This window comes from Corvus cornix, chromosome 1A (genome assembly GCF_000738735.6).
Source record: "Corvus cornix cornix isolate S_Up_H32 chromosome 1A, ASM73873v5, whole genome shotgun sequence".
Taxonomy (NCBI): Eukaryota; Metazoa; Chordata; class Aves; order Passeriformes; family Corvidae; genus Corvus; species Corvus cornix.
In genome coordinates, this window is record NC_047057.1 from 40,058,817 (window position 1) to 40,083,930 (window position 25,114).

Sequence of the window (25,114 nt, forward strand, 5' to 3'; positions counted from 1 at the left end):
ATTTACATTTTAACAGTGTGTGTTTTTCTCCCACTGCATATTAAACCAGCCCATAGGCTTTAATTTTCCTTTATTGCCCTTTTATTAGTGTAGGGAGCATAGAATGTGCCATTACAGTTTTTGGTGGTAGGTAGGATTGCAGTCTGTGCTGCCATTTTGTACTTTGTTTCTTTTTTTCTTAAGCATGGCTGTACATTGTATAGAAGAGGAGAAGAAACTTTGTGACGAAAAAGCAGCATATCTATCCATTCAACAAGCAGGGCTTTAGTAAATTGCATTGTCAGGTCAGATTTACTTAATGTGATGTAGGAGATATAAATGTTATCATGAGCCTTAGCTGTAGAAACTCATTTTCATGTGTGTTTGTTACTCAAGAGGATGGGCCAGCTATACAGCAGTTGCAGCCTTTGCATTCCCAGTGAGACTGGGGCAAGGCTTCCTTTGTCCTTGGGGCTCTGCAGGCCTACTGATCAATTTGCTCAGGTGTAGTGCTGAACTGTGCTGCCCATCTCAGCTGTGCCACTCCTCTATGAGACTGTCCTGCTTCCTTATAGTCCATGTGGCAGTGGCAGAAGCAAACTGGTTCCATTTTACACAGCCAGAATCTTCCTCTGGTTCCCTTTGAATTAAACAAATTACTCTGTTGCGTTGCTCTATCCAGTTCCATCTTTTATTTCTGAAAGATCTGTGTTGGAACCAGACCTTTTAGGATTTATTAGTATTGAGGAGAGTGGAAGGATTGCTTCGCATATCTTGGAGGGTGTGCTTTCATTTGTAGTCTCAATAGTGTTTACCTTTCTAGCAGTGGTTCAAAAGAGTTGCTTGTGATACGTGATAATCCCTCATGCTTCTCTGAAGATGGGCCAACCACGTGTTCCACTTCTTGTACTTGTGTAGCTTTAAGCAATCAGTGTTGTCCCTGCCTTTTATACAGGTATAATTTTCTGAACATTTCTCTGTTATTTCAAAATCATTTTGAATTCCACTTCTGCCTCACAACATACTTGCATGATCAGTGAGCTCTCAGTGTTTTGTCTAGCGTGGAAAGTGCAGCACCCTTCCTTCACTGCAAAAGCTCTGGTTAAGACAATACTTGTTAAATGAAATGCAGGTAGTGATGACCACCTCTCTTACTGTGCAGTGGTAACAGTAGTACTGGACAGCATCCCAGAGCAGTCTGGCAGTCCAGAAATGTCTTTTGGTCCCAATGAGTTTCTAATCTCCTGTGTAAAGTTCTTTCTGCTGCAGATAGATGAACTCTGGATAGATATCCATAGCATCACCATTATCACACAGCTTTTAGCTGTGTGGACTTCGAGAAAGCCTTGCCTTGCACTGATCATGCAAACAGATTTATCAAGCTACTGTATTCTCATACTGAAATCAGCCAGATAGACACTTTCTAACACATTCCTGAGTATTGCAAAGCAGGCACTGTTTATTGCAGCGCTGAGCAGTTTGAGGATCCTTTCACTGATTGAGTGCCCCAAGTGTTGGGTAAACAGAATTCTTATCATACACACTGATTACATATTCATTAACTATCCCCACTTACTTGATATATATGTATTGCTTTATTTTACATAGTCACAGCCCTTATCAGAAGTCCTTTTATGGTTCTTTGGGGTCTTCTTTGGTGGTCTTCAGTGTCCAGTGTCCTTTTCAGGTGGCTGCTTTTCTACCCCCACTTTTGAGTAAGTGTGGTATCATTGTTTTACATAACTTTTGCTTTGTCAGCCTTGCAGAGCTGAGTTGGCATCCTGCTTGTATTTTTCTTGACTTCTGTTTGCCCAAGTTATATCTTTTGTCAAGGCTGTGTTGTTCTGTTCTCCTGTCCTTATCAAGTCCTTCTGCTCTTATACTATCTCCAGTCATTCACACAGTTTCTGATCTTAATGCAGTCTGTCTTTTCCTCTGTAGTCCTTATAACTGTTTTTCAGTGGAGAGGTTAGAGTCTTTGTGGTTTTGGATTTTTTTTGTTTTGGTAATTAAAGATTCATATCAAAGAATGAAGAATTTTAGAGTAAGACTTTGGCATTTTTAAATGCCAGTATTTATAACTCGAATGTAAGGCAAGTCATAGTGATAAGGACTGTTTAGCTTGTGCTACAGCCTAATTACAATAAAAGTATGTGCAGATAATCTTCAGCTGTTTTGTGAATGCAATCGCTTCCTTGTTGGAGAAGAGTTGTGTGGGGTCATAACACTAGAAATAAATGTCATTAAATATGCACAGTTGGTCCCAATATTGGACAAGCTGTAGCCAGAGTTCCAGCTCTGAGTAAAAACAGACCTTCAGGCCAGTTGTTGCATCACCAGTGAAAATGAACATTTAGTGGGTCATGTGAGCAGGAACAAACTGGGCAGGTGATCAAGCAGCGTTAAAGGCCACTTCCATCTCAGTACTGTGACCCAGCAGGGGTTGTAGTAAATAGCTTCATTCCTGGTGGGGATATGTTTTGAATTCTAGTTTGGCTCCAGCTTGCATGAGCTGTTATCCAGGAACCTCTATCTAATGTGGGAAGAAGATACTGTCAGTCTAGTGATATGGCAGCATTTTACTACTTTTGGAAGTCCCAGTTTTGAAGCCAACATATTTTTAAGGGCTCTAATTTGGAAAAGAAACTCCTGTGAATAATGCCTGATGACACATCTTCTTTCAACTCTGCATTTCCTGAGTTCTAAAAATAACATTTTGTGTGTGATGATTTTGATATTGACTGTCTTGATCATGTGCCATATTTAACGGTGCTTTGTGAAATGGACAAGGTGAGGTTAAAAGAACAGTGTCTTTCGAAAATGCTTTGGATACCACTTAGGTGATGACTGAGCTTTGGCAGTGGCTGCCCAATTAAGAAATCTGCTTAAGTGCCTTATTTAAGGGTAATATAATGAAGTGAGGGATTAGGATTTAATGCAAGATAAATGTTCAGAGTGGGTGGGTCATGCAGATGGATTTTGATAGGGCAATGAAAAAGGTTTCTATAGTCACAGAGACTAAAATTGCAGTGGTGGTACTTGGCTGTTAGCAGGCAGTAGAGATGTTAAATCTCATCTCAATCAGTACTCATTTTTTTCCTCAGATGGAAATGACTACTTATGAAAGGTTGGAGGATTTATGGGGGTGTCAAAACATATGGCAGATGGGATGGATTTGGATTTATGAGTATAGTAATCCAAATCCTTTCTGCCAGGCATTACAGAGGATCTCTTCTGCTGCTGGACTGCACTGAATGTACACAATCAGATCAGAGGAGCACAGGTTGTCAGGAGGCTCAGAGGAAGAGTCACTAGTGAAAGTGCTTGTCTGAGCAGAGTTCATTTTAAAAGCACTTCCTTTGCAGGCAGACGTCTACTGGGGAACTGGCTATATTATTTAATTTTAATAAATTGCTGGAATGATTTTCTTCCAAAGCCTGAAAGAAAGCAAAGCCAAAATGTGTGCTAAACCCTTCTCATTATCTGTGACTATATTAGCAAAGAGGGATAAAAGCGATGCAAAAGTCGTGAATGTTGAGACAGGAAAAAAAGGGAATGACTTTGTCTTTCCCTTCTAGGCCAATGCTATCTGTGAGATTTGAAAATTGAAAATTAAAAAACAAGAAAGAAAAAAGGCATCCTACTTCAAATTATTGTATCAGACGTTTAAATGTTAGGGACGGATTTTCTTGGCTCTAGCCTGAGCCTCCGCTGAAATCTGAAAATTCACAATGGCATGTCAGTGTTACACAGGTTATTGCTAACTGTAGTTAACATGTAGTTAATTTTAAAAAGTTGTAAAGCTACTGGCTATTGAAAAGTTCCATGTCAGAAATCTGGGGAAGAATGCAAACCATTTGTGTCTGAGGCAGCAACAGGAAATTTGCGCTTCACTCCTGTGGTCAGTTAACTGAGTTTAAGAATCTACCAGAGCTCTGTCTGCAGTTGACTAGTGCCTTAGAGCATGATATATTGATACGCTGGGGTGGTAAACCTACTCAGATATCTCTGAGCTCCATGAGTGAATGCTTACATATTTCATTTGAAAGCTCTGTAAAATGCTTAAAAAATAGTAAAAAAAGTTTTGTTACAGCATGAAACACAAAACTGTATGTGGATAATCTGTGTTCTTTTTAGAACCAACCAGTGTGAGGATCCAGATATTACAGACCTTAAGTGTAAAGCTTAAAAGAGAGGCTGCTCATAGTTACTCGAGCAGTGAAGATTGATTAACTCTGAGCTACATATTGTTAACATTTCTGGGGGGAGGAGCAAGAGGCAAACTTCTAATTGTTAGTAGTTGTTTAACATATGAGGAAGATCTGAAAATTTTTAGATGGTTTCACTGTTACCCATGAGGAGTAGCATATCCGCTCTTGCATGGTTTTGTCAGAGAACTTTGTAATGTGACCTCTCTTGGCATTTAATTGAAAAGTGTGGTGGTTAGGACTTCAGAAAAGTGAGATTTTCTTTCAGTTGTTATGTAAATATTAACAAAACAACAAAGCAGTCTAATCAGTCCATGAAAGCTCACTTTTCATCTGTTAATCAAGTTTCACTTCCTTAGTATTTGGGATATCTTAATCTTTCAAGTGGTGTATAGCCTTCCAGAAAAGACTATTTGTAAGTCAAACAAACAAAAAAGACCATCTTTCATTTCCCGGCTTCTTTCTGTCTAAGCAGCCTCCTCATAAGAGATTCATAAGAAGGATGTATAAAAGAGCACCTAGTCACATTTAACATTTGAGGGTTGTTTATATGTGTGTTTGAAGGAATGAGTTTAAAAATAATTGAGTCAGAAGGGTGGGCAGAAGAAATTTCATGTCGAAAAATATGACAAGAATTAAAGGATAGTTGAACCAGGGACATGAGGTTTTACTATGAGGGCATACATGCAAATCCATGAAATCTGAATAATCTTTTTATTCCAAATATAAACTTAGTTGGGAGTTTCAGTGATAACCAGTTTACACAGTTTTATAACATTAAAAGCATTTAAATAGTTTTGGCAGGCATGGATGAAACCATATGTGAAGTGAGTTGTGAAGTATTATCCAGCTTACAAATAAAAGTAAGTTGTTCTAATAGGCTTTCCAGGGAATGTAGTTAGCATGAAGTGTAGATGAGGCTTTTGATTTATATGTTACCAAAAAACTGTGGATTATTCAAGATGTAAAAAAGCTAGTAAATCAAACTGGTGTTAATATGGCAAATTAAATCTGGACCCAGGCTTTACTTTATGTATAAAAAGTGCCAGTGTTTTTTAGATGTTTGTGATCCAAGTGCATAAATGTTCTCTTCATAAATTTGTTTGTTCCCTACTAATGCCTCCATTAAATTCCATATTGTATCAAAACTGAATGAATGAATCTAACTGACGTTTAGTATTTTAAACTTCACAAGGAGGAACTCTATAGAAATGTGAAAAGGAATAAATCTCTTCATGCTAAATTATAAACTATAAATTATCATTACTAGACTGTCTTCTTAGTAGAACATCAGTAGACTGGTGGTAGAAAACTATTAATAATTGACCTAAAATGGTCAACACTATCATCTGTAATTCATGATATCAAGGGTTGATCCTGCCCAAAGAGGAGAAAAATGAGCTGTTTTGCAGAAATAAGATAAAACATTCTACTGTGAGGTTCTGCTTCTGAATAACTAAGTAAACATTGAATAATCATCCAGGAATGTGTAGTGTGAGATGGAAAAAACATACCTAATAAAATAAAAAATGATTGACAAATAATTCTTTCTAATAATGAGGAAAAGGTTATTAAAGCACTTATACTGTATCTGGAACTATTTGGCAAATAGGTATTTTTTTTCCTTACAAAAGGCATCTGAGAAATTGAAATATAAAAATGCATGTATTTTAGCTTCTTCATAGAGAAAGAGTAATGTAAACCAGCTTTCATTTAGGGTGCCCATGTAATTGAGAGAAGAACTTACCCAAGAAGCAGCTCCTGCTGGAAAATGTTCAGTTATTCCATAAATAAGTGGATATTCTTCAAGTTGCTAGCATGATGATATTGGTAGGTGGAGTCAGCTGCCTGCTTCATATAATGTTATGTAGATGCATATGAAAATGTGAAAGGTTTTGGAGCGCTTATTATGGTGTGCTTGAAGCAAACTCCCCAATGTATTGTTTGGCTCCGAGATCACAGAATCACTGATTGTTAGGGTTGGAAGGGACATCTGGAGATCATCCGGTTCAAATCCCCCTGCCAAGGCAGGGTCACCTAGAGCAGGTTGTACAGCAACAAATTCAGGTGGGTTGTGAATGTCTCCAGAGAACGAGAATCCACAATGTCCCTGGGCAGCCTGTTCCAGTGCTCTGCCACTCGCCATGTAAAGAAGCCCTTCCTCATATTGAGGTGAAACTTTTTGTGTTTTATGCAAAATGAAGTGAGACTTCCAATAGTAGGTAGCCTCTGAAGGCTCCAAGTGATCACTATAGTTAATAGGTAGGAGCTAGGAAACCTAAGTATGGAATCTGTGTCTGTTTTCCTCTCTTGCTTTCTTGGAAGTTTTAATCAGTTCTCTGGTGAAATGCCTCAGGAGAGACTTTGATTAAGGAATATGGAGCTGGAGCATCCTTTAGACTTTAAATCCAGCTAAGGCAGACTGGTGTTTTGGTCACAGCCAGAAACAGTGAAAGGATTTGGGCCATTATGTAGGAACTAATGTAAGATTCCATAAATTCCTCTAAAATAAGAGTTTCCAAAGCATTATGCAAACTAAATCTTAAGTGAGGACTGACAGCCCTAAAATGTCTGAAGGATTGACTGATACGTTCTTGATACAGCTTAAATGAAAGAGCCAGTTCCTTTAGTCTGTAGTCAACCATGTACCCCAATGTGGCGTGATCCAAATGTCAGAGACCAAGATCTACTGTGTTTGTTTCCATTACTGAAAAAAGTTCTATCAGATATTTTCTTCGTTCTTTTTTGTGTATAATTTACACAGCTAAATACATAGTGTTGATGCAATGCTTTTTTTTTCTTTTCAGAGAAAGAATTTGACCCTGTTCTTCAGCATTGGTTTATTGAGCTCCTGGGGAACTGCGCTGCTGGGTGTTCGCCTATACTGGATGGGCAACAAGCCCCCAAGTTTTTCTAATTCTGACAATCCAGCAGCTGACTCAGACAGTTTTCTCACACGTACCCTGACCTTCTTTTACTTGCCAACCAAGAACCTCTGGCTGTTGCTGTGCCCAGATACCCTCAGCTTTGACTGGTCTATGGATGCTGTGCCTCTTCTAAAAGCAGTCAGTGACTGGAGGAATCTACACACTGTGGCCTTCTATGCAGGACTCCTCCTCCTTGCCTACTTCAGCTTGAAGGGCTCCAGCAATGAGAGAGAATGCAATGGGAAAACTGTAATGAATGGCAAGCAAAATGCTAATGGGCATAGCTGCCACCCAGAGATGGAGTACAAGACACTGGAGGTGAAGTCAAGCTTTGCATCAAAAGAAGAGAATGGCCTAAAAAAGCATGAAATTCAGAAACTGCAGCTTCCTTCAACTGAGAACATTGTCATTCTGTCTCTCTCTTTGTTAATAGTGCCCTTCGTTCCTGCCACAAACCTATTTTTCTATGTTGGCTTTGTAATAGCAGAGCGTGTGCTGTATGTTCCTAGTATGGGCTTCTGCCTGCTGGTTACAGTAGGTGTCAGGGCCCTTTATGTCAAAGCCCAAAAGCGCTTTCTAAAGAACTTGGTTTTTTGTTCCACTGCTGCATTAATTATTTTCTATGGACTCAAGACTGTTGTCAGGAATGGGGACTGGCAGAATGAGGAGATGCTGTACAGGTCAGGGATAAAAGTAAACCCTGCTAAAGGTAATTTTTGCTCTTTATCATGACTGCTTTACTTATACAGTCTGCCTTTGAATTGTCTGATTTTATCAGCTACGTCTAAAGAGGATACTTTAAGAAATGTCATCTCAGGTTGCAGTGGTATGTGCATTAGTAAAAATTGGGGAGAAGCAGGAATATGTTTTGATTAGGTGTTACAGGTTTGGCATTAACACAGAGAAAAGGAGAGCCTAAGGTAAGGGCATACTTTCTTTTTCAGTCGTATTAGTTCTGTATTTTGAAATTAAAGATGTATTATTAGTATTATAGAGCATGCCCTGGTGTTTTTCCATTTGGAATCTGGTATCTAGCATGCTAATGAAGATTTTTCGTATGTTTACCAAATGTTCTGTTTTCTATGACTAGAAAATATGGGAAATAGTAAAGGACATCATCAGGGAGGTGCTGTTCCTTTATTTCATCTGATGCAAATAACGTCAATACTATGTAATAAAAATGAGGAAATGAGGTCATATAATTCAGCCTAGGAAATGAAATTACTGTAGTTCCCCCTGCATATGAGTACTGTAAAGAGTTATTGTCAAATACTTATGCCTCCCTGTTCATGTGTAAATATCAGCTATTTGTAACGTTACCCAGCCACGTCTCAAAGGTTATATCTATGCTGTAATGAGATGTGACCACAGCTAGTGTAAACACATCCACACAGGCAGTAGACCTGCTAATTCAGGTATCAGTAACAATGTTTATCTGTGGCTCTGTGGTTTCATGCATACATGGCAGATCCAGCTGGGATCCTGAACTCCATGTTGCCTGGCTGTACTGCTCTTGGCACACATGCAAGTTTATATGAGAATGGTCAAAATATCACCTGTGAGTGAGTCAATGTAGACATTGACTAAGCCTTCCTTATTCACAGTTCATCAGAAGTGAGAAGGGATCAGTTGATTGCTTTGCCTGTGAAAGAAAAATTTGACAGCACTTGAATACTCAAGGTTTTTCAGTCCTCTGCAGAGAAACCCATTATATGATTCAAAGTCATCTGCTGATAGAGATGTGCTTTTTGGTTAGACAGTTATATCATGCCATAATCTAAAAGCTTGATAGTAAGAGGCAGATGCAGGTGGTTACTGTGAACTGATAGGGAGTGAAAAAGGAGATTTGGCAGACAAAATACCTTGCAAAGCAGCATTTTAGTGGTCAGTCTGATTTTGTAACTCTTCTTCATATACTTTCTCATCCTAGGAGAATTACTAAACTTGTTGCTGCAGTAAGTGACTTTTGTTAATTGTGAGCAAGCACGTACCATGTTTTACTTTTTTTTTTCAAAACTAGCACAGGAGAGCAAGAAATGTAGTAACTGAACAGCGAGCCAGCACACCAGAGTGATTATATGAAGCTCTGAGACTTACAAATTTAGTGACAATATAAAACTTGTACTAAAACACTGTAATTCCTTGAAAAGAAAAGTGTGTATGCATTCGATTAGTTAATACATGTTCTATTTTTGTCCTTGGTGGAGATCCCCAGACATTACTTGTCTGCTTGCAATGAGCCAAATTTTGTGATCAAAAAAAACTATACTACTTTTTGCCCAATAGTAGGATAGGCTGCAGCATTGTCTGGAAATTAGACTACTGGGTATTACACTCCCAGGAGACAAGATGAGCTATTTTCATCATACACATCTCAGTATGCACAGACTCGTGTGTATATGATTGTCTGGTTTCTTGCTGTATAAGCTGACATTAAGTGTCTTGTGAGATGTGTAAAAGCAAAGACAGTATGTCAATGCGATGATACAGACATGACTGAGCTGACTTTAAATCTCCTTAAAATATCCTGTTAAACTTCTGCTGAATATTTGCTAGCGCACACACATTGTAACAAGGCTGGGTACAGGAAACCCCTAGCTAATGCGACCTGTCACCCAACTCTATTCATTATTGTGAATATTTCTAAGATTATTCCTGGCTTTGACTATGGTAATTTTATTTTCTATTTCTCATACAATCAGGCAAGCCTGACTGGACTAGACTGGCTGCCAATCCTGCTAAGGCATTAGGAGATCAACAATTCAAACTACTCTTCAGTAATTAAATGAGGTTGACGTAGGAAAAACAATTTATTTTTGTTTGCCTCTTTTTTTTTTAGTTTCATGAATGGTGGTGATAAATAGGCTATTCAGGAGTGAGACAATGGGCTGCTCAGTCAATTGGTAGAGTGGAGAAGTGTTTTCCTTATTTTTAGGCTACTCAGAAGAGGCTGTCACTCCTCATTTCTCTGCTTTCCTCAACTCACAGCAAGTTTCTCCTCAATAGTATTTTCTTACTTCTGAAAATTCTGGAGTAGCAGGATCATTTTCCCTGATAGTTCTGCTTTTTCTCTTAGCTCCTGCAAAGAGCTTCCTCTGAACAAGAGCTGCTTCTGTACTAATCTAAAAAGCAATGAGGTATCCCTTGAAAAACTCTCAGTGTGAGAACCGATCAAGAAGTAGAAATCTCTGAAGACCAGCTTTGCTAAAGCAAAAAGATGAGTGTTTTGTTCCAGGTCCATCTGTATTCTGGACTAGCAGGATGAAAGGCGCTGATGGCTGAATGCTGTGCAGCATTGAGCTGATGTGCTGTACTCATAAGGGTGTTAGCGAGGCAAGCTTTTAACATGGGTACATTTGAGTACTAATGTGGCTGAACTGCTTTGGAAATGGAGTTGTCTCACATGGTGATGGTTTATAATCAAGTCCTCTGTGTTGTAATATGTGTAAGATTATAATCTCATCTGCTGCTGTGGGACTTCCAGGCAAACATATTCAGCAGCTTCTCCATCTTCAATCCTCAGTGAAGAAATAGGTGATAATCACCTCACCAGTACTTTCTTCTGGTCCCTTCAGAGGCACCTTGCAGGCAGTGCAGACAGAGTAATGTTCTGCCTCAGGTGAGAAAGCCTCTACCCCTGCAGGCAGCCACAGCCTTTCTGCAATTTACATTTCTCCAGGCTGTTTTTGTCAATCACTGACGATGTGGAAAAAATACTCAAAAGCATGGTGCATGGGTTATCTCTTAAAAACCCACCAAAATGCATCGTGGGAGAGTCAAGTGAGAAGAGAGTGGTGAAGCTGCCTCCAAACTACCGTGTGCGTGCCGGATTTCCTGGCTGCCTCACTGTGTGGCAGGCAGCTGCCATCCCTTGGCTGAGGGAGTCCTTGTGAGGACTTGGGATGCCTTAGCTGCATCTTTACCGGTCTTGTTCTGCTGTTTGGGTGATGACTAGTATTTCAAATAACTTTGAAGTGATCCAAGCAGTACCTTGTTACAGTTTGTCAGCACCTGAGGGAGAAATACGCAAGACTGACTAATTCAGTTTATGAATTCTGAAGTGGGCGTATGCATATTTTGACCGCAGGGAGGGAAAGACACAAGTGTTTCTCTGTTCTGCCTTCAACTTAATGAGCAGTCCTACTGATAAAAAACCATACTCATTATCTGAACATTTTCGTATAGCAAAGGAAGCCTCCCAAAATGTAAAAACAAACAAAAAAGTTAAAAGTGGGTGGTAGCTGTCATGTCTTTTTCAGTTAGACTAAGGGTCATTCTGTGGTGATGATTACCTTATGTTTAATATAAAATTGTAATGACACACAAAATAATTGTGCTTATTATGCCTCATTAACTCTAGTTTTCCCTGTAGTACCAAAAATAAGCTTCAAAAAGTGTATTCTTTTTCCTCTGGGCCATTTCATACTTTGCAATCCACATCTGAACATCAAAGATCATTATGATATATTTGCTGTACCTGGTACAGACATTGACTAAAGAAGTAGCAAATAGAGAGGCTTAAATTGCTAGACTGCCACAGAAGTATTAGTTGCTTGGTCATATGTACTGATGAAATTTTAGTCTCCTGGTGCCATGACATTTGTAAGCAAGCTTTGAGGATCCTTCCAGGAAATAGTTGACCTGCTACACAAAGTGGGTGCTTAACTAAAAATTCAACTAACAGTTCAGTGAGGAAAAACAGTTACTATTATTTGGACTAAGCTAGGTAGAAAAACCGTATTTCCCTCAAACAAAAAAAATGCAATAAAACATCATTTTCCATTATTATTTTTTTTGTATCACTACTGATGACTGGAGACCAAAGGAGATTAAGTATTTTAAGGTTCAGCATTCCTCAAATATGCTTATTATTAAGAGCTTACATTATGCTGACAAGATCTCCTCTAATACCTTTAGAACTTTGAATAGCTATTGCTCTGAAACACGGCTTGTTGTTCACTACACATTTTTCTTACCTCCTAAATAGAGCAGTGTGTGTCCTAATAAGTACCACCTTGTGTGTTTTAAAATAGTTTGAGCATTTGGGATTTCATTTAAGTATTTTTTTGTGTATATTCAGGTTTTTTTATACGTAGCTTGTCAGTAAAACTCCAACTCATCTTTGGCCCAACAGCCCAAAATACTACTCTGCACAGTAGTTATTTCTTTTTCCTTTGGTTCATTTAATTTCAATAATAATAAAATGGTAACAGTGTGATTAATATAACACTGCACTGAATAGAAAATGTGGGTTTGGGGAAAAAAAAGGTTTAAGAGAGAAAGTGATTTCAGTGCACAGATTGCCATATAAAACATCGGATTTTAAACATATAAAACCCACTAATAAGTGCACTTAAAAGTTTTGCATATTATCACTGTTAAGAAATGAGTGATATGAGTGGTATGAGCATACCATCTGGAGGTAGGTATTCATGAGTTAATTTTGCTAATGAACTCTTCTTTAGTCTTTGAACAAACCACTTTAATCTCAATTTTTCCCTCTGGAATGGAACTCATACTACCTACTATCATAAGATATTACTGATTTTTTTTTTATTTTGATGATTCATGGTTGTTTTAAAACCTCTCTGTATTTATGGCAGTATAATATCCCTCCTAAGCCAGTTGATAAATACATATCAGAATATATAGTCATTATGGTGATTCTTGGCATTCTTTTTAGTTAATGTTTTTAGAAATTGTCAGAGAAACATAATAACAAGTCATTATCAGTTTTTCTCAATACCTTTGCCAGAACTTTCTGGTACTTAGTCTTTTTTGATTAAATGTTGCATGGATATTTTCCTTGACTTCTGTAATTTTCAGCTTTTTCTAAGAAGAAATTACTTTAAGGTGTATCTTCTGTCAATGGTGTAAAATGTTTCCAACCACCAGTAAGAACCTTTGTAACAGCTACTATATGGCAGATGCAATGATCTTTTTTAGGAAAAGAAATTGTAGGCTGGAATTACACTTAAAAGTATAATTTATAATATATAATTTTATATGGCTATATAAGTCTGTTATATATGAGTTATGCAGGATATACCATGATAGATTTGGTGTCTCTGTTCATAACAAAAATGCCAGAATTTGAAGGATAAATATTCTACAGGATTCTTCAAAGTTCTTAAAATAAGTTGGAAATACTTTTTGTATCTGCCACTGTTAACAGCTTGTCCTGGTTTAGGAATACTGCTCCCCAAATTACTGTCCCCATCCAGACTCTCCCAAATGCTCTCTCCCCTGACTGGAGTGAGAGAGATCTTTCCTTACTCCTGCCCCTGGTAAGTGATGGGAGATGGTATCAAATAACTTTAGGGTCTGGCCATGCCTGGTGGGGTAGCTGGGACTACAGGCACCACCTTGCCAGGCTACTGTAAAAAAATTAACTCTGTCCTGGCTGGAACAAGGACATAGCTCAAATGAACCACATAGAATTGCTTGAAAGTTAAATAAAAAGCCTACTCCCTGAAAACAGTGTGGGGCTCTCTAAATGCATGGTAGTGCTGGTCTGGATGATTAAACAGTGTAGAAGAAATGGTCATTAGTAAGTTTTTTGGGAAACAGTCATAGTTATTTAAAGCATTTGAACATGCCACAGGCAGCCCAGCCTCAGCAAAACAGTCTGGTTATGCCAAATATGTTGGAGAGCTGAAGGAAAGTGGTTTACAGTTCGGTTCAAACTCTGAATTTGTTCTGCAGTGACAGTGTTCTCTCTCAGTTCTTTAGTAGTGCTGTAATTTCCTCTGAAACCCAAGTCAGTGTGGGATGTGCTTCTTCAGCAGGATATGAGAAAGCCTGATATTCTTCCTTTATATATGTATATATGTGTAGAGGTCTGGAAAGAAGGATTATTTTTTTTTTTCCTCTTGGAGTGTAGTACAACAGCAACTCAAATCTGTGACTCTTAAGTTGCAGGGGGATAGGAAGAGGAACTATCATTAGCTAATAGTTAGGCTTTTTTAAAGAAACAAATATAAGACATTGAGACATGGATCCATCAGACTGTTCCTTCCTCTCCTGCCTTCCCTGAGGTGCTCTGCAAAATCATTCAACAAGCTCATCTGGGCTAAAAACTACAGTGTAGAAAAAAAAAACCAAACAAGCATCCCTGGTCAAGGAGGAATCAGCTTTGGCAAGATGAATTTTTGTAGCATATCAAGCAAAATGGCATAAATGTCTTTTTTTTTTTTTTCCAGAAAATGATATATTTTATTTTCCAGTTTGATTAAAAGACAAACTTTTGGTCCATATTTGAGTGTTCTGTGGAATTAGCCTGAGGTTTTTTTTTCAGAGGGAGTTACTTTTAATTAGAGGAAGATGAGATTATCTGAGTTGGTTCTCAAGCCAGGCATGTTTGTCTAAGTGCATTAGATAGTCATCCAATTGTTTCATTATTTTGCCTTTTTTTCAAAATATGATGACTTGGAAAAATTTCTCTTTATGTAAAATTTTTGCCTTGAATTACATGTCTTCATTTTCCTATCTGTAATGGATTTTGTGTTGGTACATATTCAGGTCCCCTTACATAAATGTGGTAGAGAAACTAACCTTTAATGTGGGCAGGGCAGTAATCTGCATCTATGCATTTTTATGCCACTTGTGTTAGGGTAAAATCCCAATGTATATAGATAAACACAAGTATTCTAAGGTTTCGAGTACCCCTCCTTTGTAACAGGGGGTTTTATTACTTAAACCTGAACTGTCGTCATTGCCAATCTTCATGCATCCAAAAAGTAAATGGTAGCTGATGCAATTACAGTATGCACAAGAGGCTTGCACATAGTTTTGTTTTAAATTGCTGAAAAGATCACGAAATAGAATGACTGAATTCTCAATGCCCTTTCCTTCTCTTTCCTTGAATGCTCTAGCACACTGAACTTTTCTTTGAGGTCTTAAAATACAGAAGGTATTTTGAATATGGACTATTAAAGATGCTAGTTAATAGTTGTAGTGTCTTTAATTAGTTTCACTACTGGTAAATGAAGGAGGTAATTTTATGACCTACCTTCCTTCCTGCCACCTGTATTTCCATACCAATGTGGATATGTATTGGCTGGCAAAGCTTCACAGGCTCTTGTCTTGCTTTTCTAAATGATTTAAAGCAAAACAAACAAAACCAGACAACTTGAAGCGTTTTGAAAAGCCTGCTACCTGGGTATGAACTAATTTGCCTTTTCCAAGTCTGACATATGTTGTTTGAGCACATCTGAAGATTCTCTTGGTTTGACAAACCCAAATGCTGATTTTCTTCTCCCTGTGGCTCCTCTGGGATGTTTCCAGGACACTGTTCTCACTGTTCCCCTTTTCTGGGAAGAAGCCAACAATAATCCGTCTACTCTTAGCTTTGAGGACCAGAGCTGACATTTCAGTGCACCCTGCCATTGCTGCAGGAGGCTGGCTTGCAGTTCATCACTTGGGACCTAAGTGATAATTTTGAACGTAGCATAGATAATTTTTTAGAAGCCTGCTGTTAAGAAGGTTACATAATTTGACAAATTTAGTACATGGTCACCACCTTGCCTGAGTCAGTATGAGGCTCTGAAGATCTCAATGTTCATCCTGGGATGACAGGGGTGCTCAGAAATGTCCTCTTGTTCCACTTGCATTTTTCTGCTCCTTTGTCCTCATTTCGTTTACTTGCATTGTTTATATCCATTGCCTCTACAAAATACAGTTCCTCATATCATGAGAGTTTCAGATCAGCACTGTTCACAGCTCTGTTCCTGACCATTGTGAAGTTTCATGGAATGGGAACTTCGTGGCAGTAATGTCTTACTGTGTTCACACACTTGCGACACATAGCTAACAAAGCTCTGCAAAGGTGTGATTGGGCTCTGCTGTGAACAGAACAGTGAGTAGATTAGATGTTAGAGGTACTTTGGTCATCCTTTTCTCTTTTTTTTTTTCCTAACTTGGTTGTCTGATCGATACCATACTCTTCACAAAAATCATTTTAGCATGAGGGAGGGTGTGGCAGAATTTAATTGGCTGTGGAGGGTAGGTAATGGTGAAGCCAAAGAACACTACCAGCTGCTCAGTCTCATCTCTCATGTTCACTGAGCTGCCAAGGTCACTCTGCTATCCTTTGAGGAGGACACAAAGGATTTTGTAACACAGGGGATGAAGGGGCTGTATCAGCAATAGAACATGCATTCGCACCCCTTTGCATCAGGGTTGCAGAACTGAGAAGCAAAACCGAAGCACTGCCTGCCAAAAGTGAATTGGTTAGTACCCATGCTGACATGTTGTTGGATAGCTTTCAAAGCACTGCATAGTTTTCAATTCTGTTTTTCTTTCACCTGCTGTCATTACAAAAGCTCTGCAATTGATCAACAAATGAACTGTTGAAAAAATGATATAAATAACAACCTTAATAAAAGAAGAATATGTAAAAGAGGTGATAGATCTCTAACACAGTCTATCTCAACGTTACCACATACCCACTGATATTTAAAAAAAATCGATGTTCAAGGTAGATTAAATTCATAAATTATGATTATGTAGAAACCATTTATCCCTTTAGGAAACAAGAAATAGGGCAGTTCTGTGGTTGAGTTAGCAAAAGGAGGTAGCTTGATCAAAATGTTCTATTAACAAGTGAAGTTTCTAGAGGAAAATTATTGCAAATTATATGCATGAATTTATTACATATTTTGAAAAAAATCCTTATTTCTTTGAAATAACACGAAAAATATAAATACCTTATACAAACCATAGTACAGAAATTATGCAAAACTTGTCCCACTTTGAAAGCAGCAATTTAGTTGAATTTTTCCATTCTCAAACCATTCAACAGACATGATCTAGTTAATCTTCTGAATGTCTTTGTGAGTGGCTCTGTATTGTAGAAAAACTGTTTTAGCTGTTGAACTCTCTTCATTATGTTTTTATGAATGTGCAACTGAGCTTTCAGAGTTTTTCTTGGGGAAGCCTGTCATTCCTCTGTTTGTGAAACTGTTTCACCCTTGAAGAAAAAGGTGATTGTCTGATGAAATGTGAATGCTAAAGACTGGAACACCACTCTGCTTTATCAAGTAGGAAAGGAAAAGCCATAAGCTGCTGCTGAATCTAACCTTTTGACCAAAAGGGAAAGGTGGTGTTCTTTATAGCTATGGTTATGACCTTTCGAATGTGAATTTTATAACTGGTGCTGTGCTAGTATTTCTTCACAGTTTACCAAACAAAGGTGGTGTGGAATAATTGGATATTGGAAACTCTGCTGCAAGTATCAGCCTTTTTTTTTTTTTCTCTCCACTAGGATCAACTTTCCATTTAATACCATTTCCATTGGTATTAATGTTTCAGTTTGCCTCATGATAGATCATGTTCAGAAGTCCTCAAAAGAGTCAGGGGAATGACAAACTTTACAGCTATTTTTTTTCATAATTTTTTTTAACCAAACAAATGCTTTGTCTGCTTCCAGACGTGTTAAGAAGGTTGACCCTTTAACAGAAGTTAAGAATATAGATAAAATATGAAAATCTTAGTCAAGTATCAATGTTCCCATGATATTTAGACTGTGAATAACATAGTTTAAATGGCCCTCATTTTGAGAGGATACTAATTATGTGGGGAAATGTTCCTTACATTTCTCTTCTGTATTGCAAGAACACTTCCTCTTCCTCCTTTACTTCATTCCTCCAGAGGTTATAAAATATTCATTATCTGTTAGTACCTGCCTGCATTGTTAAGAGTAGTCCCTGTGCAAACCCATAGCAAGATAGAATCCTTGGCAGAAAAACCTTGAAATCAATAGATGAGTAGTAAGTGTTCAAGAATACAAAGGCATCAGGAGGCAAAGCCTCCTGAATAACAGACCAGCAGCAGAACAGCAAACAGAATATACCTCTTTTAATTTGCAGTTTAGCACCTGTAATTTCAGCAGGAGACAGCTGAGTCTGGTGACAGGAATGTATCTGTTAAAAAGGTATGAACATAATCCTTTTTTTTTTTTTAATGAAGCCACATTCTACATTGTGATGTATGCTGAGGCATCCTTTTTTGCTATCACCATTGTTTCGCAAAGTTCTCTAATCTTTGAATAGTTTGTAACTTTAGCAGTGGTCCAGTGCCCTTTGTAGGACAATATGTGGCTTTCAGCTGTTAGTGTGGAGATTCAGATAGGTGGTAAAATGAAAAATTTGCTTCATAAAATGTATTCCCTATAGGTGCTAAGAATGAACAGAAAAAACATAGTCAAAGTTCCATGAATATTGAATATTCTGTTTGCTCCCCTTTGCCACAGAGCTGAGAGATTCACAATGCATTACTCCACTTGTGTCTGCCTAGATCACGGTGATCTTGCCACGGGTGAGGTGGAAAGGTGAATGCTTGTAATTCATGACTTTCAGATTGATAACTGTAAAGCATTCACTTATAGTGCAAAATAAAAAAGTGTTAAGAACAGAAGGTGTAAAAAGAAAAAGAAAAAAAAAAAGCAGCTTAAACTGGAAACCTGTATTGTCATGCTCAAGGAATGAGCATTAAGTGCATGTAAAAGTTAGTAGCAAAAGAGAAGAGGTTATTTCATTTTAGGGCAGGTTTCATTTTATGCTCCAAACTTTTAGAAGTTAATTTAGCGTTTGCCAAACCTTTTAACACACATGGTGTGGTCAAGGTCAAAAGCATCTTCTCTGTGCTCTTTTAGTCACTTTATGAGAAGCATCACCTAGAAAATAGTAAAACCTCCTAGTTTTCCATAGTTACTTTATTTCCATTGCACTGGTAACAACGCAAGTAGCTAATTTCTTGAAAGAAAAAAGCTCAAACCCTGAAAAGCATACTCTGATGTAATTACTGGCAAACATCACAGGATTTAGAAGTGGCAAGTGAAATTTCCTCCTAGTAATGTTTTAAATTTTGTCATATTATTCTAAACTATTTCGCTCTGATATTCTTACTCAACAAGTTTGTAATGAAAGAAGACAAAACTTTGCATCAACTGTAATGCAGATTTCAAATATTGATGCTGTGAGCAACAGGAGATTATTAGTGAATTGATGTGCGTATCTTACTTTTAATTGAATTGTAAGCCTTGGGAGGGAGGATAAGCAAATGGAAAATCCTTTTGGACAGCATTGGAACCAGAAAAAAGCTTTTAAGAAAAGTAGGATTAGAATTCTGACCCCTCATTTATCATCCAAATAAATGATTTACCAAAGCAATGGGTAGGAATTTCAAACTGTTTTGAGAAAGATGTTTCTTTGTACCCTTACAGAATCTCTCAGGCCCACATGCTTTAGTCATCTTTGAGTCTTGAAATCTAATGTCTGCAAAATAAACAGGTGAACAGTAAAAAAAAGAGGACCGTTTTTCCTGGACGAGAATTGCTTCATCCTTAAACACTATTGAAGAAAAAAATAGATGTTCTAATTGCCATGCATTTGCTTCTTTTCCATAGACAAGTCAGATGAAATGCAGAAGGATTTTAAAGAGAGGGAATGCAAACTGGAACTGCTGTTTCTAATTTCATAAGCTAAAAAATAATAAATAATACACAAATATCTGGAAAGCTCCATAGAGATTTTCTTGGCTTCATGTGCATTTTTCTGTAAATTAAAGGTTTTAGTTTAGAACTGCTGACAAGTTGATTGCAAATTACTTGGCTGTTCCCTAAATACTTCAGTCTTTGTTCAAGTAGTTTGTTTTACTCAAATAATAATCTACTTCACACTCCTTAATGCATTCATCGATTTGTGGATTAATTTATGCAAGTCTGATAGGATAAGGTGAGAATAGTATTATCAAACTTCAGTGATTTGTTCATGTGAATATCGTGCATCAATTTTTTTTAAGTTCTGTGTTTTGTGTCATTAGTTTTCATAACATACTCGGAAAGGCAGCATTTTCTTTTTCTTTGCTATGTTATTTTTAAATGTTTGCCAGGATTGATATTAAAAACCTGACACAGATTATTTTGCAAAATGTAAATTAAAGTATGGCCTTAAAAATTGTTAGCTCAGATAAATATTAGAGCCTATGGCATGAAATGAAATGTAGAGGAGAAACTATTACATTGAACAGGGTTAACAGTGTCTTTCCAGTCTAACAGATGAAAAGATGAACTGAATCATCCTTTTATGCATCCTTTCATTAATTGAGCTTCAGAATGGTTGGGAATAAATAACTATGTGTCAGGAAATTGTTACCAGTAGTTCAAACAGTCATTTGATGTAATGCTCTGTTACGGGAGATTAGAGTGAAAACAAAAGTCCCTACAGATTATATGGAACATACAGTTATGGGAAACCGGATGTTCATTTATTGCAGAAGCAAGATCAGATTGTGTTTTCACATTAATTTAAAAAATCATATATAAGTCTGTTTTTTTTCTTACAAGGGTTAATGCCTACAGACTGGCTAGTCATCTTCATTGGTACTTCTAAAGTGTTTTCTGTGTGTAAAAAGGGAAGAGTAGCAGTAATGGGAAAATTCTGCACCTATGCTAGCCGAGTATAAAAGTTGAGTGAATCTGAGAATAGTTTTAGCAGCTGTATTTCAAAATGATGGAACATTTTATGACTTTGTTGATTTATTGATAACTAATATATGAATTATTTCTCATTAAATAGTAGGCTAAAATCAATTGACTCACAGAAGTGATAGTTTCCTTTCCTGTGGAAATATTACATATACTTTCTTTGGTGTACAGAAAACGATGTGCTCAGTTGAATGACATGATTTTTATGAATTCTAAAGGGATTTGATACTTTTTTCCCAGCAATGACTAGTTCATTCTGCTCAGAGGAAATTCTGTATTTGCTGCTGTTTCCATTCCTGTGCTAGGATGATTCTGCAACAAGCCACAGCAGCTTGAAAGCTATGCCTTTTCTGTGGAAAAAAATGCCTATCTCAATTATCAGCCTCTTTAGCAGTGTTATATTAAAACTACCTTGAAATTTTGCATTAGTCAGAACTGATGCAAATTTTTGTAAAAAAAATTGGTCTCGACTGAAGTATCAGAGTTACTTGCTACTTGAGCTAATGTTTGTGGTTAGTGCATCTGGAGGGAAGAATATTCTGACATACATTGTGTGTGTGGTGGAAAGGACATGCATCATCTTTCCACTGGTTTTTTCATTTAAAAAAAAGTGTGAAAGTAGAACTTTTTTATGAAACAACTTTGCATTTATAAGCATAATGTGGAGGTTTTTTTCATGTTCACACACACTGTAATGATAATTCCAGTTAAATTATCTTCCTAAGTTCTGAGTAGCATAGGTTGTGTTTTCAATATAATGTTAGTTACAATTCCTTTTTTAAGTAGTTTTTGTGCTGCTCAACAAAACACCAAAGGGAACACATGTGGACCTTTAAATATTTTTTTACCTAAAGTCCTTTATAGATGGGCTATAAAAGCATATTGTGTAACACAAGTTGTATGGAATGGGACCTCATGTTTTTCTAGTAGAAAAAAAAAGCATTTTAGTGATCTGTGCAGTATGTTTATATCCATATGGCATATTTTTAATCCTAGTTACTTACCTAACTGCTCTTTCAATTCCTGTGTCATGTGTCAAATTTTAATACTTCAGTGAGGACTACATCTACTCTGGAAAAATTTCTTGCTGTTTAGAGTCAAGAGGCTCAAAAAAAGCCTTAAAACTAGGAAGTTGCCTCAGTTCCACATTTCACTCAGGAGATACTTATTTATAGGTGGTATGAAATAAAATGGTCCTTTCCCTTTGCTTAGTAATTTCTAGAGACATATTTTTGTAAAAAATTTCCTTTTCCCACCCGAAAGCTATAAGCATGCAGAATGCATGTAAATCACCTCTGTGAAATATGAGTCTCACAGTAAGATGCAGAGAACTAGAGGACTGGGGGGGGGGGGGGGGGGGGAATAACCAACCTCCTCTCCTGTTAAATAAAAATAGTTTCTTTGTGGGGTTTGTCTCCCTGAGAAACTTCCTGATACTTGGATACTCTGTCATGTGTAATTGGATTGTAGCTCTTTCTGAATACTGTTTTCTCCTCTCGACAGCATGGGGTAACCTTGGAAATGTTCTCAAGAGCCAGAGCAAGATTTCTGAAGCTGAAAGCGCCTATAGAAATGCCTTGTACTACCGCAGCAACATGGCTGATATGCTTTATAATTTGTAAGTATGTGTGGCTTTCCTGGGGTTGAATTGTGCTTGAAACCTGTTGTGAATGGAGCTATTGATTTACTTGCTGGAAATGGAGACAATGTTATTTGTTGCTTTGTAATAGTCATTTCATTAATTGTGCTCCTTAAGCTATGGGGTGGACAGGATTTTTTTCTTGGTCAACATTATCGTATATTAATGTAATGGGTATGGAAGGTAAACTTACAAATCTGTTTGCTTTAAAAGGAGAAAAAAAAACCCCACACTAAACAAAGTACCAATAGATGAGTTGTCAGCTGCAGGCCTCCATCTGTTTGTGATTCGATTAAATTGTGAGGTGTTATTTAGACTTCTTTTTTAAGTCTATATAACACTTGGTGGGCAGAGTGGTGTAAGCGCTTCCAAGTATAGACCAGTACCCTTCTGTTAGCTGCAGAGGTCTGAAATGTTAAAACAGCAAATTACTTTTCTCCTGTGACTGACTTCAGAGCAGCATAGGTTAAATAAAGTTTAATTACTTGAACCCTGTTGTCGGTGTGTAAAAGGATAAATAACATCAGCATCAAGATAATTATTCAGCAGGAAAAAAGATATCCCAACTCATTAATGTACCAAATCATGAACAGGAAGCGAACATCGTGCCAAGCTTTGCACTGAGGTGGGATGGTGCTGCGTGTCCCAGCAGGGAGGGGACTGATTCCCTGGCTGTCCCAGCTGGGTGTCACACCTGTGCCCTGCTCAGCACTGCTTGTCCTGCTGGCCCTTGCCCTTCCTCCCCCTCCTGCCATGACCCAGCCAGCACAAGCCGTCGGAGTGGGGCTCTGCTGCAAGACAGGCTGGTCACCTCCACCATGTATGCTCTTGTTTTGTGATGTGTGTGGAGGACAGAATCCAGGTGACTGCTGTTCCATAGGGAGCCATTTGAGAATAATGTCTGATGTGCAGCAGAAAAGTGTGACTGTTACATAAAGTGTGCAAAACCTGCATTCAAATAATAAGCCTCTTCAAATCAATCAATCAAAAAATATTGTTCTGCCTAAGTCCAGTTTAAAATGGCTGCATATAATATGTGAAAATGAAGTTTACCATAACACTAACTTTTTACTAATTTTTTCCTTGTTTTACAAGGAATGAGTTGTCCATTTCATTAACTTGCCTTTCAGTTAAGCACAATGAAACTCAAAATAATTTCGTTATAGAATTTCTGCTCCAAAATGAAATTCGTATTTCAAAATATGTGTATTTTTAAAAATCATTTAGTTACACAAATGTATGTATGCACATAATTTCCTTCTCTGTTAGGTAGTGAGGAGCATGAAAAACATATTTTTAAGAGGAAATTTCTGCTCACATTTAAAAAATAACTTCTTAACCCAGCAGAAGATTGTAGCAAATAAAGTGACAAGATTGATACATGTATATTTCCCATATGCTATTCGTTTTGAAGGTGAAAATTTTAACTATTAAGTTTTTTGTATGCCTTAGGGTACTTTTGTCTCTTACTGTGTCATAGAGGGAAGCTGAGTTAATAGCAGGGTAAGAAGAGGAAAGGGGGTTGCACAATAAAGACAGGGACATAAAAGAAATCAGCTTTCAGTCTTTTCACTGTTCTCAGAATAAGCTACTAGTCTTCCAGTTTTCCATTGATACACAAAATATATGTCTGTAAACCTTCATCTTTGTTGAACAGAAAACTTTTTGAAATTCTACTTAATTTGTGTGGAAGGATTTTAACTAAAAGGATGGTTGGTGTATATAGAGCTTAAGAAATAAAGTTTAATTCTTAGCCTTTCTACTGCTATATTGAATACCATAGAATAGAATGTTTATTTTTAAAACAAGCTTTACAAAACCTTTAGTTATTCAACAGTAGTTGAATAGCTAGTTGAAAGAAAAATCTTGCATCACTTTTTTTCTTTTTGTAGGCTTTCTTAGTGTCAGATACTTCAATATCCAGCATGAAAAATAGGTGGTAAATGGAGTGTCCTTTGATATTGCACAGATGAATCAATTCTTTTAAGCACAAGTCCTCGAGAGCTCCTTTGCAAGTTAAGCCCATCCCTGGCATGTAGGTCTATGGGAGCCTTTTACAAAAATCCTCTGATGGAAAAATGTGTCTTATATGTCAGTTTTGCTGTTTCTAGTTTTGAGTATGTGCCTTTGAAACTAAAACAGTCACTCAATAGAACTCCTGGAAAAAAAGTATCTTTACAGTTATTTAGAAGCACTGTATGTGTTTCACATGTTCGCTATTGTTTCTAAGCACCTATGCCTCAGTATTTGATGCAAATTAATTGGCATGTGCAGCTCAGTGTTCACTCATAGCAATAACAAATCCAAGTGCTCTCTGATTAAGAACAAGTTATTAAGGTTTAACTTCACGATTTTAATGGATAACAATCAAAGAGAGAACCTACATAAACAGAAGCATCTGTTTTCTTTCCTTCTTTTCCAATAATTTGAAATGTTGGCTTAGAAGTTGACTACTAATACCTTAAAATCTAAAGAATTTAACAGACTAGATGAATAGTTGAGTTCAGTGCTATGATTTTGTTTTCTGGCTTATACCTTATGGCTCTGAGTTACAGCTGTTTTTGCCATTTAGAAGAACTTAAAATGCATTAATACATAACTATATAATCTTCATTTGAAGGCTTGCCTGATTATGAGCATGTTATATTTGTATTCTCAAAGCTCTGTTCTCAGTAGCTCTGCTGATTTCAACTAGATTTCACAGGGTAGTAAATCACCATAAAATAACCTGTCTTTCTATGCTTTTTTTTTAACTGAGAAAACTGTCTATTTTAATACTGGGAAGTACCAAGGACAGAGCTGTAGAGAAATGATAGTTTATTCTTTCAAACAAGGCAACGTTCAGTAGATTAAAACAAAACTATTTTACTTTGTT

The 25,114-nt window shown here is 37.3% G+C and overlaps 1 protein-coding gene across 1 annotated transcript in view; it reads left to right on the forward strand.

Moving 5' to 3' along the window:
- The window catches only part of TMTC2 (transmembrane O-mannosyltransferase targeting cadherins 2), a 235,776-nt gene that overhangs the window by 130,358 nt on the left and 80,304 nt on the right, over nucleotides 1-25,114 (forward strand). Inside the window, exons 3-4 of the mRNA XM_039571159.1 lie at nucleotides 6,995-7,823; nucleotides 22,104-22,218. Coding sequence (XP_039427093.1) covers nucleotides 6,995-7,823; nucleotides 22,104-22,218 — 944 coding nt within the window. The remainder of the gene's footprint in view (nucleotides 1-6,994; nucleotides 7,824-22,103; nucleotides 22,219-25,114) is intronic.